Source organism: Melospiza georgiana, chromosome 7 (assembly GCF_028018845.1).
Source record: "Melospiza georgiana isolate bMelGeo1 chromosome 7, bMelGeo1.pri, whole genome shotgun sequence".
NCBI lineage: Eukaryota > Metazoa > Chordata > Aves > Passeriformes > Passerellidae > Melospiza > Melospiza georgiana.
Window position 1 is genome coordinate 29,789,910 of NC_080436.1, and position 14,685 is coordinate 29,804,594.

The window sequence follows — 14,685 nt, forward strand, 5'->3', positions numbered from 1 at the left end:
ATGGGTGCTTGGATTTTGATATTGGCACCTGGGATAACCAGTGGGTTTTAGGACACACCTCCGAGAACACCCAGGGGTTAAAAGCAGAGCTTCGGCCCTGGGAGGCTCTCTTGGGACTTCGAGGGACGGAGGTCGGAGGTCGGAGCTCTCCCCTGTCCAGCCGCTGCTGCTGGGCGGGGGAGGGGCAGCCATGCGGTAGGCCTGGGCCTGGACAGAGATGGGGGTGAGAAGGCCTTGGAGGATGGAAGGGTGGAGAGCAACAAGAGACATCGGGCAGCCATTCCCCCCCCCCCCCCCCCCCTTTTGGAGACAGACAGAGAGAGAGAGAGAGTGCAGCCTGTGTTACCTTGAAATTCAGTAAATATGTGCTGGCAGCAGGCAGCCCAGCTGAGGAGATGGGGGGGGGGGGGGGTGTAGCCAGGAGTCCAGCCGCCTGGAGGAGTTTTTTAACCCTTTTTTTTTTGGACAATGAAGGCCTTACAGAACATTAACCCTTCCTAGACGAGTGATAAGAGAGGAGGAGGATGAAGGTAATGAACGAGTGATGGAGGTCTGGACCAGAGAGAGAGAGAGAGTGAGAGATGTTGAAAGAATGGAGAAGATGGAGTGGCATTTAATGCTGGACTCTTTTGTGTAGTCATGGACAGAGCTATGTTTCCGTGAGATACAGAGACTGAGTCCAGGGGGAGAAATGTCCCAGAGCCAAAGAAGAGTCAGTGTGTGGACCCCTCGGCCCCAGGGGGTATATAAAATATGGGGGGGACGGATGTCCCAGAGGATGAGAAGGTGAGATACTGTGCTTTTCTGGAACTGGACATAGCATCCTTAAAAAGACAACCCTGGAAGCAGCCCTGATCCCTGTTTGGTGGTGAGAGCACCGGAACAAGGACGGAAAAGGCCACCATGACACATGGAAGGACTCCCTCTCCTCTTGAGGAGTTGAAAGTTTGACCAATCTAAAGGGTGGTGCCAGACGGAGTGTGAATAATTTTGGGAGTGTGGATAATTTTGGGAGATGAATTGTACGGGGATCTGGAGGAGGAGGGGGAAGTGTTTCTGTGTAGTTTTCATTCTCCTTGTGATTTTTTTTTTTTTTTTCCTTTGTGTATGTGTAGTTTAGTGTTTGTGTGTAGTTTAGTAATTGTTTGTATGTAGCTTAGTTAATAAACTTTTCTGTATGTTGAAGTTGGAGCCTGCTTTGTTTATTCCTGGTCACATCTCGCAGCAGACACCGGGGAGAAGGTGTCCTCATGGGGGCTCTGGCTTTGCCAGGCCCAAACCATAACACTCACCCACCTTCAAGTAGCTAAAGGCCACTTTCTTGCTAAGGGCTTTTGTCTCACTCCCACCCAGAGCTCTGTGACAAAACTGAAGTTATTTAGTAGAAGGGAGGAAGTAGATGCATTAGTGAGTGCATTCTCTCTTGGCTGAGGTTTAGGTTTACCTGAATTTATTACTTTTCATGTAATCAACTGATTGCTTATTGCTTATTATTACTTTAAATGTGGTCAAGGACTGCAGTCTACAGTCAGTCAATCTCTCTGCTCCTACCCGTGGTTCCCCTTTGCTGTGACCATGTCCCAGCACTCCCTCTGCTATCCATCATCAAGCCATATTTGTTTTCCAGCTCAGAGCTGTAGAGCACTGTGAAGATCCCACCTGCACAGCACGGTGGGAGTGTGACTGTGTGTGCTCTCTCTTGTTCATAACATTGAGCAGCTCCCTGACTAAACACACCTTTCTCTTCACAGCCATCACTAACCAGCTATTCTTCTTTCAGCTCAACTTCAACCTGCACTTAACCATTAACTGTGTCTATCTGTACCTAAAAATTACTTGAAATGGAACATTCAATTATTACAGATCTTAAACATGCAGAACAAGAACTGCTGTTTGATTTCTGTTTCAGCAATGATAAAGCACTCCAGCATCACACTCTCATTCTCTCCAACAGCAGCTGAGCCACTAAACTGATGACACGAGGATTAACCAGACAGTCTAACAAGTCATTGGTAGAAAGGGCTGTTTGTGAGGTGCATGGACTGCAGTCTGAATCCATTTGATGTGCAGCTGCCTCACAGTCATTACTCATTAGCAATCTCTTCCTCTTGCACTGTAATTTTCCAAAATGTTCTTCATTTTCATGGAGAAGATCTCTACCATCACTTTCAACTGCAACTGCACCCACCACACTGGTTTTGTGAGACTGTGGTAAAACCTGTATAAGATGAGGCCCAAAAGGTATTTTCTGCAGCTCTTCTGCTTTGGGTGCAGGAAAGTCACTTTCCTGGGTTAGTAATGTGCAGCTCTCTGGTTCACAGCCAGCTTCCCTTCTCTTCCTCTTGCATGAGGTGTTTGTCCTCTGCTTTGCACCACTGCTGCTGGAACGTGCCTGTCCTGACACACTTGTCTCCTTGAGGTATGCAGACACTGCTTTATTCAGGTACTGAAGATTGATTTCATGGGAGGTTGCCTCAACCTAAGAAAACACCCAGAATACACTCAGTTAAAAGGAGACATGTTTCAATTCAGCCTTGCGTGATTATCTTCCATGAATTACTTTTGCTACATGAAGGGGGATGGAACTTCAAACTCCCTTTCTCAAAGCAGCATAAAGACTCAGGGGGAGCTAAGCAAAATGTCAGTAATTCTTTGTTATTGCTGCTATAATGAGAGCAGTAGAGGGCTTACCTCTGTGGGATTTAGCCAGAGATCTCCATCACTGGGATTTTCTGCTGATTTTATGGCACATACCAGCATTCGAGTTATTGCCTCCTCTACACGGGCTTCATGATCTGCATCCTGCCTCAAGAGAACAGAAGGTTTTAGGGGACAGATTAGCTCATGGCTCTCTGCAGAAAGCTGAAAGATCTTAGGAAAAACATAGATGGCCTTAGTTTGAAAGCCACACTCATGCATGTGAAGTCAGTGGAAGGTTTCAGACTCTCTTCCTGTGCAAAGCCCCCAAACAGGTGACAGCACAGGCTTTGGTGTGACTGCTCATCTGAATAAGGATTTGCAAAAAATAGTATGTGTATATAATCTTTTCCCTTATTAGTGTTTTGTTAATTGAATCTGGTGCTTGAAATTATAATGCAATATTAGCATTTAATTAATGTGTGCATTTAAACAGCTCTTTAGGACTACAAGAGCCATAGAAGTATATAGCACATTTTTATATCTACATATTATGTCTAATTTAAGCAATTAAAACACACAAGATGTTATAGCAAGGCAGCAGCTATCTAAGGACTACACAAGCACAAAAGTGAATCTTAAGGAAATTTAGGAAACATTTTATCATGTAACAGCAGCTGACAAACTGCTGCACTTTTGAACATCACCAGAAGGAAAAGCATGTTTGCTCTGAAAACTCTCCTGCAAAACTGAAAATTGACTTACTAACTTAATATAGGCTCTTTGTTTCAGGCCTTCCTTCATGATCCCCCTTGGACAGCTGGATGCTTGCTAGGTTAGGATAGCAGAAAAAACTTTATAGGATTTTGGCTTTCTTTCCCATTTGAGTTTCTTGTATGTGGAAGGAATGGTAGACTCTTCAAACAGGATGGTGGTTTTGTTATCTCAATGACAAGTACCTAGAAGTGGATGCATATATTTGATTTAATTGAGATGCTTAGATGTATTAGTGTTGGAGGGAAGATCCAATGTGGTCAACCCACAGCCCTGACCAGTCTAACTGTGGCTCCAGGGAACCTGTCAAGCAAACCACACATCTGGCTAGTATGAGGGCTGAAAGCAGCAATTTTTCCTGGAACCCTAAGCAGAGTTTAGGATAGAAGCAGGGGGAAGTGCTCTTGGCATTTTGTGGGTTTGGATGCTAGGCTTTTTAATGGCCTTGTATAAAAATCCACCAAAGTACAGAGTTTGGTATTGACATGTGGAAACTATTTAAGGTGTTGCATTCTTGGTATTCATCCTGGCCTGCAGAACAACAGGGCTGTACTGATTGCATGACAGTATGTTAGAAAGCAAGGAATACTTTTGGGTAGCTCACATCCAGCTGAAAACAAATTAAATTTCTACTCTAGACTCTTGCCAATATAATTAATGGTTTCACTGGGACTGTAATTGTTGGTGTGATTCACATCTGTCAATATGAAAGCAGCTGGTAACAGCTGCGAGCAAGAACTGCTTGGTTTGGTAATGCAAATGTTCTCAGAATTGTCTTTTAGAATCCATGTCAGAATTTATTTTATAGATGGAGTGCCCAACACCTCACAAACAATGCTGCATCATCAGCTGCAGGGGTGATTTCTGTAAGGACCTTTCACCTGGGCTGCCATAGCCACATTTGCTCATGGCAGATACTGATATCTGGGGAGGGTGTATGTCATTTATTAGCAAGATCCAGCAAAGACTCCTGTGCTTATGACACCACACAGCCACTGACTCCTGCTGGCACCAAACAGGATCTTGGTGACTTCTGCAAGACCTTTATGACAGAACAGGATGTAGAGTTTAGCTCCACTTTTTTTTTCCCCTTGCAACACATAAGAACAGCTAGAAATGCTCAGGCCCCATGCCAGCACCTGGGAGCTACCAGCCAAGCTGATCCCACCACAGCCTGCTCCTCCAGAGGGGGACAACTTGTGAGGTCCAGCTTAGGGCACAAGTGTGTGCTGACATCAGGGCCTTCCCAAGCCCAGGGCACACAGCCAGCTCCTCTGAATTACCTCAAAGGCTCAAATTCAAGGCAGGCTTAAGTGGCTGCTCTACAATATAATTGGTGCCTTCTCTGGCACTGCAAACAGCCTGACTGCATTTAGGGCTGTGTGAGAGCCTGGTCTGGGCTGTGGGCCTGCTGTCCTTGCTAAATACACAGGTTTCACCTCAAAAATTTCTCCATGAGGAAAATACCCAAGTGAGTTCCTGTGCTCTGCTTGGTTTGATGTTGGTATGAGAAATGCATCCTCTGGTCTTGGAACAGCAGCTGAAAGCATGTGTTCTTTCCCCTGCAGATTTCCAGTCTAATATAGGTTTTAGAAGTAGGGAAAAAAAAGGCAGTGAGTATTTCAGTGAGGCCATTTCAAAAGTTTTTTTTTTTTTAATATTAACCTAGCATTAATAATAAAGTAATGTCAATCAGAAAACCTTCTGGAGTATTGAGATGATCTAGTGGAATATGTCCCTGCTCCTTGTAGAGTGATTGGACTAGACAACCTTTAAACGTCCCTTCCAATCCAAACTATTCTATGATTTTATAATATCCCTGGAACCATCCCATATATACTGGTTAACATGAGCAAGAAAAATCAAAGCCCAGGGAGAAGAAAATTAATCAAATACACGAGGAAATCCAACTTCAGCCAAAGCAAAACTATCACAGAGGAATGAAAATTCAAAAATCTTCTTCTCCTCCCTTCCTATTCACATTAATCTGATTTAAATTCTAATTTAGCTTTGCACATAAGCTTGTCCTTGAGGTGAAGTTCCTGGTTTTTTGTTCTCTATTCAGCACAAAGCTGGCTGGCCCTTAAGAAATTAGGCATGAAAATTTAGCTTGTGTTTAATTGTTTACCTGATTGAAGTAAACTTGAAAGGGGATTTCTGCTAAACTGGGGCTTCAGATCTGGAACCTTGAAAGGTTCTTCCAGAAAAAATGTATCCATAAGGGCTCTTCCCTCCCCAGCCTCTGAACACAACACACCCAGTAGGACTGAACCTGGCAGGCAGGGGACAGAAATCCCTTGTGCCACACCCCCATTAAAAGGACATTCAAAGGAAAATACCAGTTCAATCCAAGAGTTGATGCTGACAGTGACAGGATCAATGGATTCCACATAGTGCCACCAGTGCCTTGGGACAAACAGGACCTGGAAGTGCAGACATTGCATTAGGGAACAAGCAGAAGCCTGAAGAAAGACACAGTTTTTTAATTTAGGTGATGTGGGGTGTAGAGACAGACCTGAGGCAAGGACACAGGTGAGAGGTGATATTTATTTCTCTCTTTTAAAGAGCCTTTTCTCAAGACTTAAACGCCCACGCTATCAATACTACCATGTAAGACATGGACATGATCCAGAACTACCTTTCATCCAAACTCCTTCCCATATAATCCCAAGCAGGACTATAACCTTTAAATGCTGTGGGTAAGCAAAATACAGCAGAACAGAGGGGGTGCAGATGGTGCAGCAGTACATCAGGACTTCAGAGAGAGTCTCAGTCAAGCAGGAATTCTTTTGTAGACTCTCCAACTGAGCAAATTTCCCAGTTCCTGTAGGACTGCCAGCTGGTTTTCCCAAGAAGCAGGCATCCCTCTGCTCATCTAGGCAACTAGGTGACAAAATGCAGCTTTAATTCTGGTAAATAATCACCAGTATTAAATGTTTCACTTTTAGTAGACAGGCTTTTAAAAGAAAATGTCATGATTTCTGGGACAGTCTAGTTTAGATCAGAGCTTTACAACAATATCAGGATGATAGCTGTGACAGAAAATTGATTCCAACCCATGGTTTTTTATGGTACAAGACACTGATGTTGTTTTGATGATAGAGGACAAGCTTTGCAGATTACTGAACATTAGAGTAACATGGAGCTATCAAGGAAAGCATAAAAGATATTTTTTGACAAGTTATAAAAATGGTCAGAGACAGATAAAAATATATACTTCACAATGGGGAAAGTGAAGCAATGATCTGTATCTGAATTGCAGACAGTTCTTTCTCTTGGTAGACACAAATTACTTAGAAGGATGTTCTGCTACCCAGATAGCCCTGTGCTTCATTACATCAAAACGTGGCTAATGGGAAAGTGTCTGTGGGGCAAACAATGGCACCAGTCCTGCAAACACTTACAGGACACTTGGAACACTTATTTTTGGGCCAGACGACAAAATGTTCTCTACAGGCTTAAATTTAGGTCAAACAAAAAGCACTGGCTCTCCAAAGGTCAAAATCCTTTGGAAATTATTCTTTAATCCAATACAGCACGCAGAACAGAAAGGGAAGTCAGTCAGTGGAGGGTCATTATTTTAAAAATATCACTAATTAGTCCTGACATGTAAGTGTATGAAACCCTACAGACTGCAGCCAAAACATGTTTTCTCTGCTGAACGAGTTTCAGAGTTTTGTTTTTATCAAGGAAACATCCACTTTAAATGAACAGTGCCGTTGCATTAGCAGCAATGGGTTTATCTGTAAGGAAGTGTTTTCCAGTTTCACTGACTGCAAAATCATACAAATCCCCTCCCTCCCCAAATGCTCATCTGCTCTATAGGGGTTCTTACACTGAAGTCTGCTAAAGACTCTGGGTGCCCTCCAAGTGACTGGGTGTAATGGTGAGCCCTGGCAAACTTTGTGTTACAGCAGAAGAAAGCAGAGCTCCTGTGAGTGGCACCAGTGGGATCCTTCCTGTGAGCCCTGTGCAGAACAGCGAGCTCCAGCACGTGGAGGAGGGCAGCAGACACTGGGGAGGTGCTGCACAGAGACCATGTGGCAAGGGAACATGAGCAAGAGACAGATTAAGGGAAATGTATAAATGTTTCAGTAAGAAATGCTGCCTGGAAAACCAAGAAGGAAATTAGACATGGAACGTGCTGGCTCCACATGACTCACATGCAAAATGGAGACAGAATTGCTTTGGAGAGAGCAGGTACAGCCAGAAGGAAAATACAATCCCCACAACTTGTCCTGGGTTTTCAAACCAAAGAGGAGGAACTTGGTCCTTTAGAGACCTATCAGGTTTCCCTTGCCAGCAGGTGAAGGGTAATAACTGCAAAGCTGTGTCTCTGCAGCTGGCACTCTTCGCTGATGCAGTTTCTAGGAGAGCTACAGAGCTGCGACTCAAATAGGCAAGAGGGTCCATAAAGACACTTGCTCTCCCTCCTTCATTGTTGAACAAGCTTATGCTTGTTAAAATTAGGATTTATAGCAACAAGAAAATTGAAAGTATCAAAAAGCAAAAGGACTAAAACTTTAATAAAGATGAAGAAATGGAAAAAGGTAATTAAAACAAAAAAATACAGCTGGCAAGAGAGCAGAACTAATAAGACCAAAAAAAAAAAAAAAACCCCCAAAACCCCAACAACCCAGAAAAGAAAGATAGAGTTCTTCTACATTTACAAACTAGTATCCTTCTAGGTTTTCAAATTAAAAGTAAACAGAAGCACAATCAAATGAAAATAAACCAAAAAAACCCACCACGGCTGCCTCTAAAAATCAATTTCACAATTAAAAAAAGCAGACTTCCATATGTTTATGAATATGGGACACAGATTTAGCTACATTTCTATAGGAAACATAAAAGTAAGCCACAGTGAAACAACACACACAAATGCAGCAAACATTTTATAGGGAAAATGTAAAGGGCAATAGCAAGACAGAACTACTCCAAGCTAAGAGATAATCTTGTGCTAGCCTGCTTTCCACAGAACTTATCTAACTTTATTCGTGCTGGGAAGATACTGATCTAAACAGTAACCAATCAGATAAATTTTAATATTTAGGCTAGTGACAGCCAAATATAGCAAATGAAGTTAAAGTAGGACAGAAGTCCCAGAAAAGATAAAATGAGATGCTGTAATGGGAGGAAAGAAACCAAAGGAACAGTTGGGAGAGCAAGTGAAGCAATGCTGAAGACTTGTACAGCACAGAGAACAGAGCAGGTTTGAATTCTCAGTGGACATGATTAACTTGATACAGTGCAAAGGTAGGGCAGAGGTGGAATTGCTTCAAAAAGAGAGCATACCCTGAAGTGAAATATTATACCAAGAAATTTCTGCTCATTAGAAAAAGATATTTAGGTAAATGCACACAAAAAGGAAGCCAGTGTCAGGGGAAGATAAAGACACTGAGCCACGGGGGGGACCCAAGGAGATCCCAGAAGTGTTTGCAACCATGGCAATGAAACATAAAATGAAGTAGGTGCAGGCATAGCCAATTCTGTGGGAGCACCATCTGAGGACTGTGTGAGCCCTGCTGCCCCAGCCTGTGCCTCATCCCAGCTGGAGCCTGGCTGTCCTGGTGCTTGGAAGGTGCTTCTCACCCTGCCTCCTCCTCCTCCCTCCTGGTGTCTTCCTGTGCACTGAAATGGAGCTCCAAGTGTGACTGGAGTCAGAAACATGGGCACAGCCAAGGGAAAGGCACAGCCATGGGGAAAGGCACAGTGAAGAGGAGGAATGGCCCACAGTGACCTAGGTGAGAGAATGAGGGAAGCTCAGGGAAGAGGTGGAGAAGCAGAGTCAGGGAATTGCAGCTTTGACCTTTCGTTTTTGAGGGTTCTCCATAGGTGTTGCAGGTTGAGCAGTGTTTTTATCACCAATCCTAGCATAAATTCAGCTCCTGGACTCTTCTGCTTCTTCTGTGATGGAAATCATAGTTCTGGTGTCCTGAGGTTGGGTTGGGCTGTCTACCTTCTCTATGGGGTGACTTGGGGCAGGCTCTGCAGTCTCCCCTGTGAAAACTCTTTATTCCTTTCCCAGAACAGAATTATCAGCCATCTATTATGCATAATGGTGTGGCCAACTCTGAATTCTCTTTTAGTAAAATCACTTAAATTCTTCTCCAACAGTAGTTTTTTTACTGTAACCCCTTTTAAAAACTCTTTTATATACTTTGAGCAGGAACATTACACTACCTTTGAATTACTGCATTTCTTGACTTACTAAAACACTTTGGTATCAATTATATTTTTCTTGTCTATCCAGGCTATGTGTTCTTCTGTTCTCTACTTTAAGCCCAACCTGATGTTCTCACACCCTTTCTTTAAAGGCAGCACACAGGGAAATCCCTCCCTGACTTCATGAAGATTTCTTCTTACTCACGGTTAGATTAGAGGTCAGAGGTTTGCCTGCACTGCTGGGAGCTCTGCTGCTGAGCAGGATCCCATGGTGTGTTAGATTCTGCAGCAGAAGCCCAGAAAGAGAAAATCCTGCAGCTAAACACAGGAACTGAGTGACAACTGTATTTGTGGCCACATCAATGTGTTTCTTTTAGACTTTGCAGAAGCAGGGGAGGGGAGCTTCTGAGCAGCAGGCCATGGTGAGAACCAGCAAGCAGTAATGTTCATATTTTTCTAAAATAGTTTTTTTTTTCCCATCCAATGACAATATTTTTCAAGGCCAGAGGGAGGGCACCCTTCTCAGACCCAATGTGCCTCTTGGCTACCTCAGTTAGGCCTTTCCCTGCACTTCTGCCCAGCAGCTCCTCTGGCCTCAGGCTGCACTGGGGCACAAGGCCAGGCCCAGGGAGGCAAGCTCTGCCTAACAGCACCTGCCTGGGGTAGCAAGGGGGGGAATGGGATTGCTCACAGGGGCACAGAGGGGCAGCTGCTTGCTCTCCATCCCTTCAGATAAACCCAGATCACTTCATAGTCTCCCTACCATTGTCTGGTTATGTGGATATGGATTAACAGGGAGATGGATTAAGAGCAATTACATTAGTGAGCAGGAAGGAAGCCAGAAGTCAGTGAGAAGTGGGGCAGAGGAAAGAATGATCAATGATTTTATCCTTGTACAGCACCTCAGTTTTTTGTAGCTTTTTCAGGTGGTATTCATCTTTCCTATTTTTAATCATCAAAAAAGTTAAGCATCTATGTGCATAGGCTCCTTCTACAGCCTGTGCTGAAGGACAAGGTAGGATCAATGTTCCTGCAGGATTGTAATTATGTAAGACAGGAAGGATGAACCACCTTGCTGAGGTGCCAGGTGCCACTGATGGCAAATAGGACACCTGTCCTGAACAGGATTTAAGCTGAGGGTGACAGATCCCTAACTCTCTTAATACTTTTCCCAGAGCATGGGTAGAAGATACAAGAACAGATGTGGTTTGTCCCATTTCTGGTCTTTTAGGGAGCATTTGTATATTTGAGAAAAAAATCAGGGTGTTACTAGAAATGCTGCTCCATATTTAATCCTCAGCTTTGCAACCATCACAGAGGGGACCAGGTCCAAACATTTATAAGAACCCCCTACATTTCTGTAACACAACTTGAGCTTGTAACTTCATGGATATAGTGGATATAGTCATGTACTGCTGCAAGCCCTTCCACTACTCAGCTGCCTATTTGAGTAAGCTTGACATCTAAATGTTTTCATCATTTGTTTCAGAACAGATCACTGATGTAAAACCAGAAGTTATGTCTGTTGAAATGCAGCTGACAGCCAGTGGTCAGGTACAGGATGAAACCTTATAAAACCTTAATTCTCAATCAGCTACCAAATTCATAATAGAGGTTCACCTATGAATAATACAGCGCAAGGGCACAAAGGATCTAACTGACTGTACACTCTGTGCACTGGCACAATGTTACATGAAGGAATTCTGCTTTCAGGCAGAAAAATGGCTGGTGGCAAACATTGACCAGAAGATGGCATTAGACACATTAAGTTTTTGATATTCAAAGCTGCACTCACTCTACATGCAGCTGCTCTCCTGAATACCTAAGAACACCTTTGTCTTCGTTTTTTCAGCCTTTTATTGTTACAATAATCCAAAATGTTCTGCATACCCTCTGGGAATGAGTCGAGATGCTACATTTTATCACAAAATAAAGATGCCTACAAATTCTCCAGTAATTGGGCTAATTCTATGTGAAAACCACTGTTAAACACATATCAAGACATTATTTAGGAATTCTCTCCCTTGTTAAAAAAGGAGTTCTTCTAGGTCATTCCTTTCCATCAAATGGCTGCAGCTCCCAGCCACCTGCCCTGAAAGCTTCTGGATGAGATGCTGGCAAGCACCACACAAAAAGCACTGATGAAATGGACAAAGGCAATACCTCACTGCTCCATCATTGCTGCCACATCACTTTCCCCCCCAGGAAATCCAAACAGTATCTCGTTCATGGCAATGCAGACAAATTCTATTACTGAGCTGGCTCAAGATCTTTATTCCTAGCAAGATTAATTCGTAATTGCTTTAAGCCTAATTAAAATTAAGATCATATTAAAGGTTCACTAGTGCACTTGATCATTGCAAAGGAGATTATAAATTCAAATAGTATTGGGGATCAGGGATAACGCAGTGCTGAATGGATGTGGCATTTTTATCAATAGTAAAAATTTGTTCTTTGTGCTTTAAATTACTGACTGCTGCAACCTTACAAAGTGCTGCATGTGAAACTAATGATTTGCTTTAGGAGTATGAGTATGAGCTAATGTAGTGCAAACAGTAAAGGCTGATCATAGATTCTCCATTTGCATCTGTACCAACTGCAGAGCATACACTTCCAGTTGAAGGGTATCATCCTTTTGTTGGAAGCTACTATCCTGCCCCACTCTGCCTCCTCAGAATTAACTTAATTAGCAAAAATCCATTCTTTAAATTGTTGAAGACAGCTGGGTTTGCCAGTTAGGGACAGGGGAATGCTCATACAAGTTGTTGAGCTGGCAGGTCAAAAGAGGTGACAATATCTGGTAGGAGAATGGCAAAAGGGTTCCAGCAGCAGCAACTCCACTGTCTGAGCAATGACCATTGCAAAATTCCTTTGGAAGGGCCTGACAGTTTGAGATGCACAGCAGTGCCTTAGCAGGACATGCACGGCTGAACAAATGAAAAAGGGTAATTCAGACTCCAAATACAGACCTTGCTGATTAAATAAAGAAGGACACTATTTACAGCAGGAGACTGGGAATCAAGAGTCCTGAGCCCTACTCTCACACTGCTGCTGCCTGCCTGTGTGACTGTAGGCCAGGCACTTACAGCTGAACCTTCTCAGTAAAGCAGGATTAAAAACATCCTCACAGCCCTGGAAAGCACCATGAAACCTGTGAATGGTATGCACTCTAAAAGCAAGTATCATCATTAAAGTATTTATTAAACCAACAGGTGAAGCCTATTCACTACCAAAATATGAGTTCCTTTGCTAGCTCTATATACTCATTAACCAAATGCATTTTATGGAACATACTGCTGTCAGAGTAGACAGGTCAGAGTTCAAGAAAGTTCTGAAGTAGACAAATTTGAGGTGGCTGCAAGACGGGTGGTTGTATGGAATCAGGCAGCTGATTGAACTCTGATCTATGAATCAGACAGCTGATTGATAGCTCTCCAAATGTCTGCAGCTTTTGTACTAAAAAGTCGACGCAAACAGCGAAGAAAGTTTCTGTGCTGAGAAGGTCTGAATGTGGAGTGGAGGAAGAAGGAAGTTCCACAGTCAATTTGTGAAGATTTCCTAGCCCTTAATTAGGCAGTTAAATAGAATATTAAGTAATTAGTGAAGCTTGTATGTAAGTGGTACCTGTCCTGGACTGAGTGTAACAACATGGGCTGTTGAGTTCCTGAACTCGGGAAAGCGTTTCAGATCAGGGTTGGCAACGTTGACTTTGCTGAATATGCTGGATTCCTCATAAGGGATCCTGGTAGGATAAAGGAAACTGGTGTCACCAGGTGGGAAGAGGTGCCATCTCTTCCTGAAAATAGAGAGAAGACAAAAATGTATTCAGTGCATGTCACTTGCAGCAAAGAACTAAAGGCAGTAGCAAGGTTTTCAATAAAACATAAATCTGCCTCGCTGTGTGAATCTCCTACGCAGTGAGAACACAGCCAGTGCTTACAGGCTGTCTCCTGAAAGTGTTTTTAAAATATTCCACTTTTTAATTTTTTAACTGAGAAGATTTACAGCTTCTCACCAATCATTTTTAAAGGCAGATAAAATTTAAAAAACCTCTCCCGTCTGGTTTCTTCTTCCCCTTTTTTACATGCAGCATTTACAGATGCTCAGAGCATTAAAAATTGCTCTATAAACTAGAAGAAATAGTTTCGTTACAGACAATGTATTTTTGTTCACTGAATGAAAAGCTTTCAAAATCTGTATTTGTTTTGAAAGGAGGGCATTGTGTGTTTAAGATGGCAACAGTAAAAGGGTGTAGACATTATCTTCTGTTTCCTTATATGGCTGTTAGTCATGAACCCCTCATTTTTAAAAGTCACCTTGATGTTTCTATGTCAAAGATGGAATGAATAAAAACCAGATACATCCATAGAAATAAGTATCCTTAAACACCTGTATTTTTTTGTGTTATCAGTCTCACATGAGGAAAATGTGGCTGGTTGTGCATTTAAGAACTTACTGGTGTGACTAAATGCCAGGTGGAGCAGGACAGGGTTGTTCTGCTCATGAGGGCACTCATGTGCCACGTTGCTCCTACATGCCCAAAGAAGCACATGAAGGCACCACAGTGCAAAGGCCAAGCAGAGCTGGGACCACACTTTGTCCTCAGGAGCTAATGTCTCTATTTCACTGACATAGACCAGATCAAAGAGAAAAAAAAGAATATGCCAGAACTGGTGGTGCCCGTTTTATGGGCATTATAAATTAAATATCTTAGCAGGTACATATGGTATTTAAAAATAGAAGTTTTAAATGGCAGTACTTTAGGTGATAGAAATAACCAGAAGGAATACACAAAGATAATTTATTACATTTAAGAGGTGCTAGACAAATAGTGCAACATGACCAATACACTAAGCAATGGAAAAGTAAAGGCAGCACTTTACAGCACAGCTGGAGCCCTTGTGTAGCTCTTCTCTTTTGTTTTGGACTCTAGAAAGGGCTTTTCTTTGTTTCCTTTCCCTTGGCACTCACTTCTTGAATTTTGTCTACTGCTTCTGGTTGTCAATTCTAAGTCACAGATCTGAAAATGGGAGCAAAGCAACCAAAGGGCACGAAACGAAAAGGGACAGGAACAGAAGAGATAGTCAGAACTCCAGAGACCAGCACAGA

At 42.8% G+C, this 14,685-nt stretch overlaps 1 protein-coding gene across 5 annotated transcripts in view; it reads right to left on the minus strand.

Moving 5' to 3' along the window:
• Window positions 1–1,433: 1,433 nt before the first annotated feature.
• HSPBAP1 (HSPB1 associated protein 1) overlaps window positions 1,434–14,685 on the minus strand; it is a 37,052-nt gene continuing 23,800 nt past the window's right edge. For 3 of the 5 annotated variants that reach the window (XM_058028221.1, XM_058028223.1, XM_058028220.1), the window contains 4 exons: window positions 13,201–13,372; window positions 5,751–5,834; window positions 2,692–2,802; window positions 1,434–2,479 (listed from right to left, as the gene is read on the minus strand). In XM_058028221.1, the coding sequence (XP_057884204.1) occupies window positions 1,931–2,479; window positions 2,692–2,802; window positions 5,751–5,834; window positions 13,201–13,372 (916 nt within the window). In that variant the 3' untranslated portion in view covers window positions 1,434–1,930. Of the gene's footprint in view, window positions 2,480–2,691; window positions 2,807–5,750; window positions 5,835–13,200; window positions 13,373–14,685 lie in introns of all 5 variants that reach the window. The other 2 variants (XM_058028224.1, XM_058028222.1) reach the window with 2 other exon arrangements.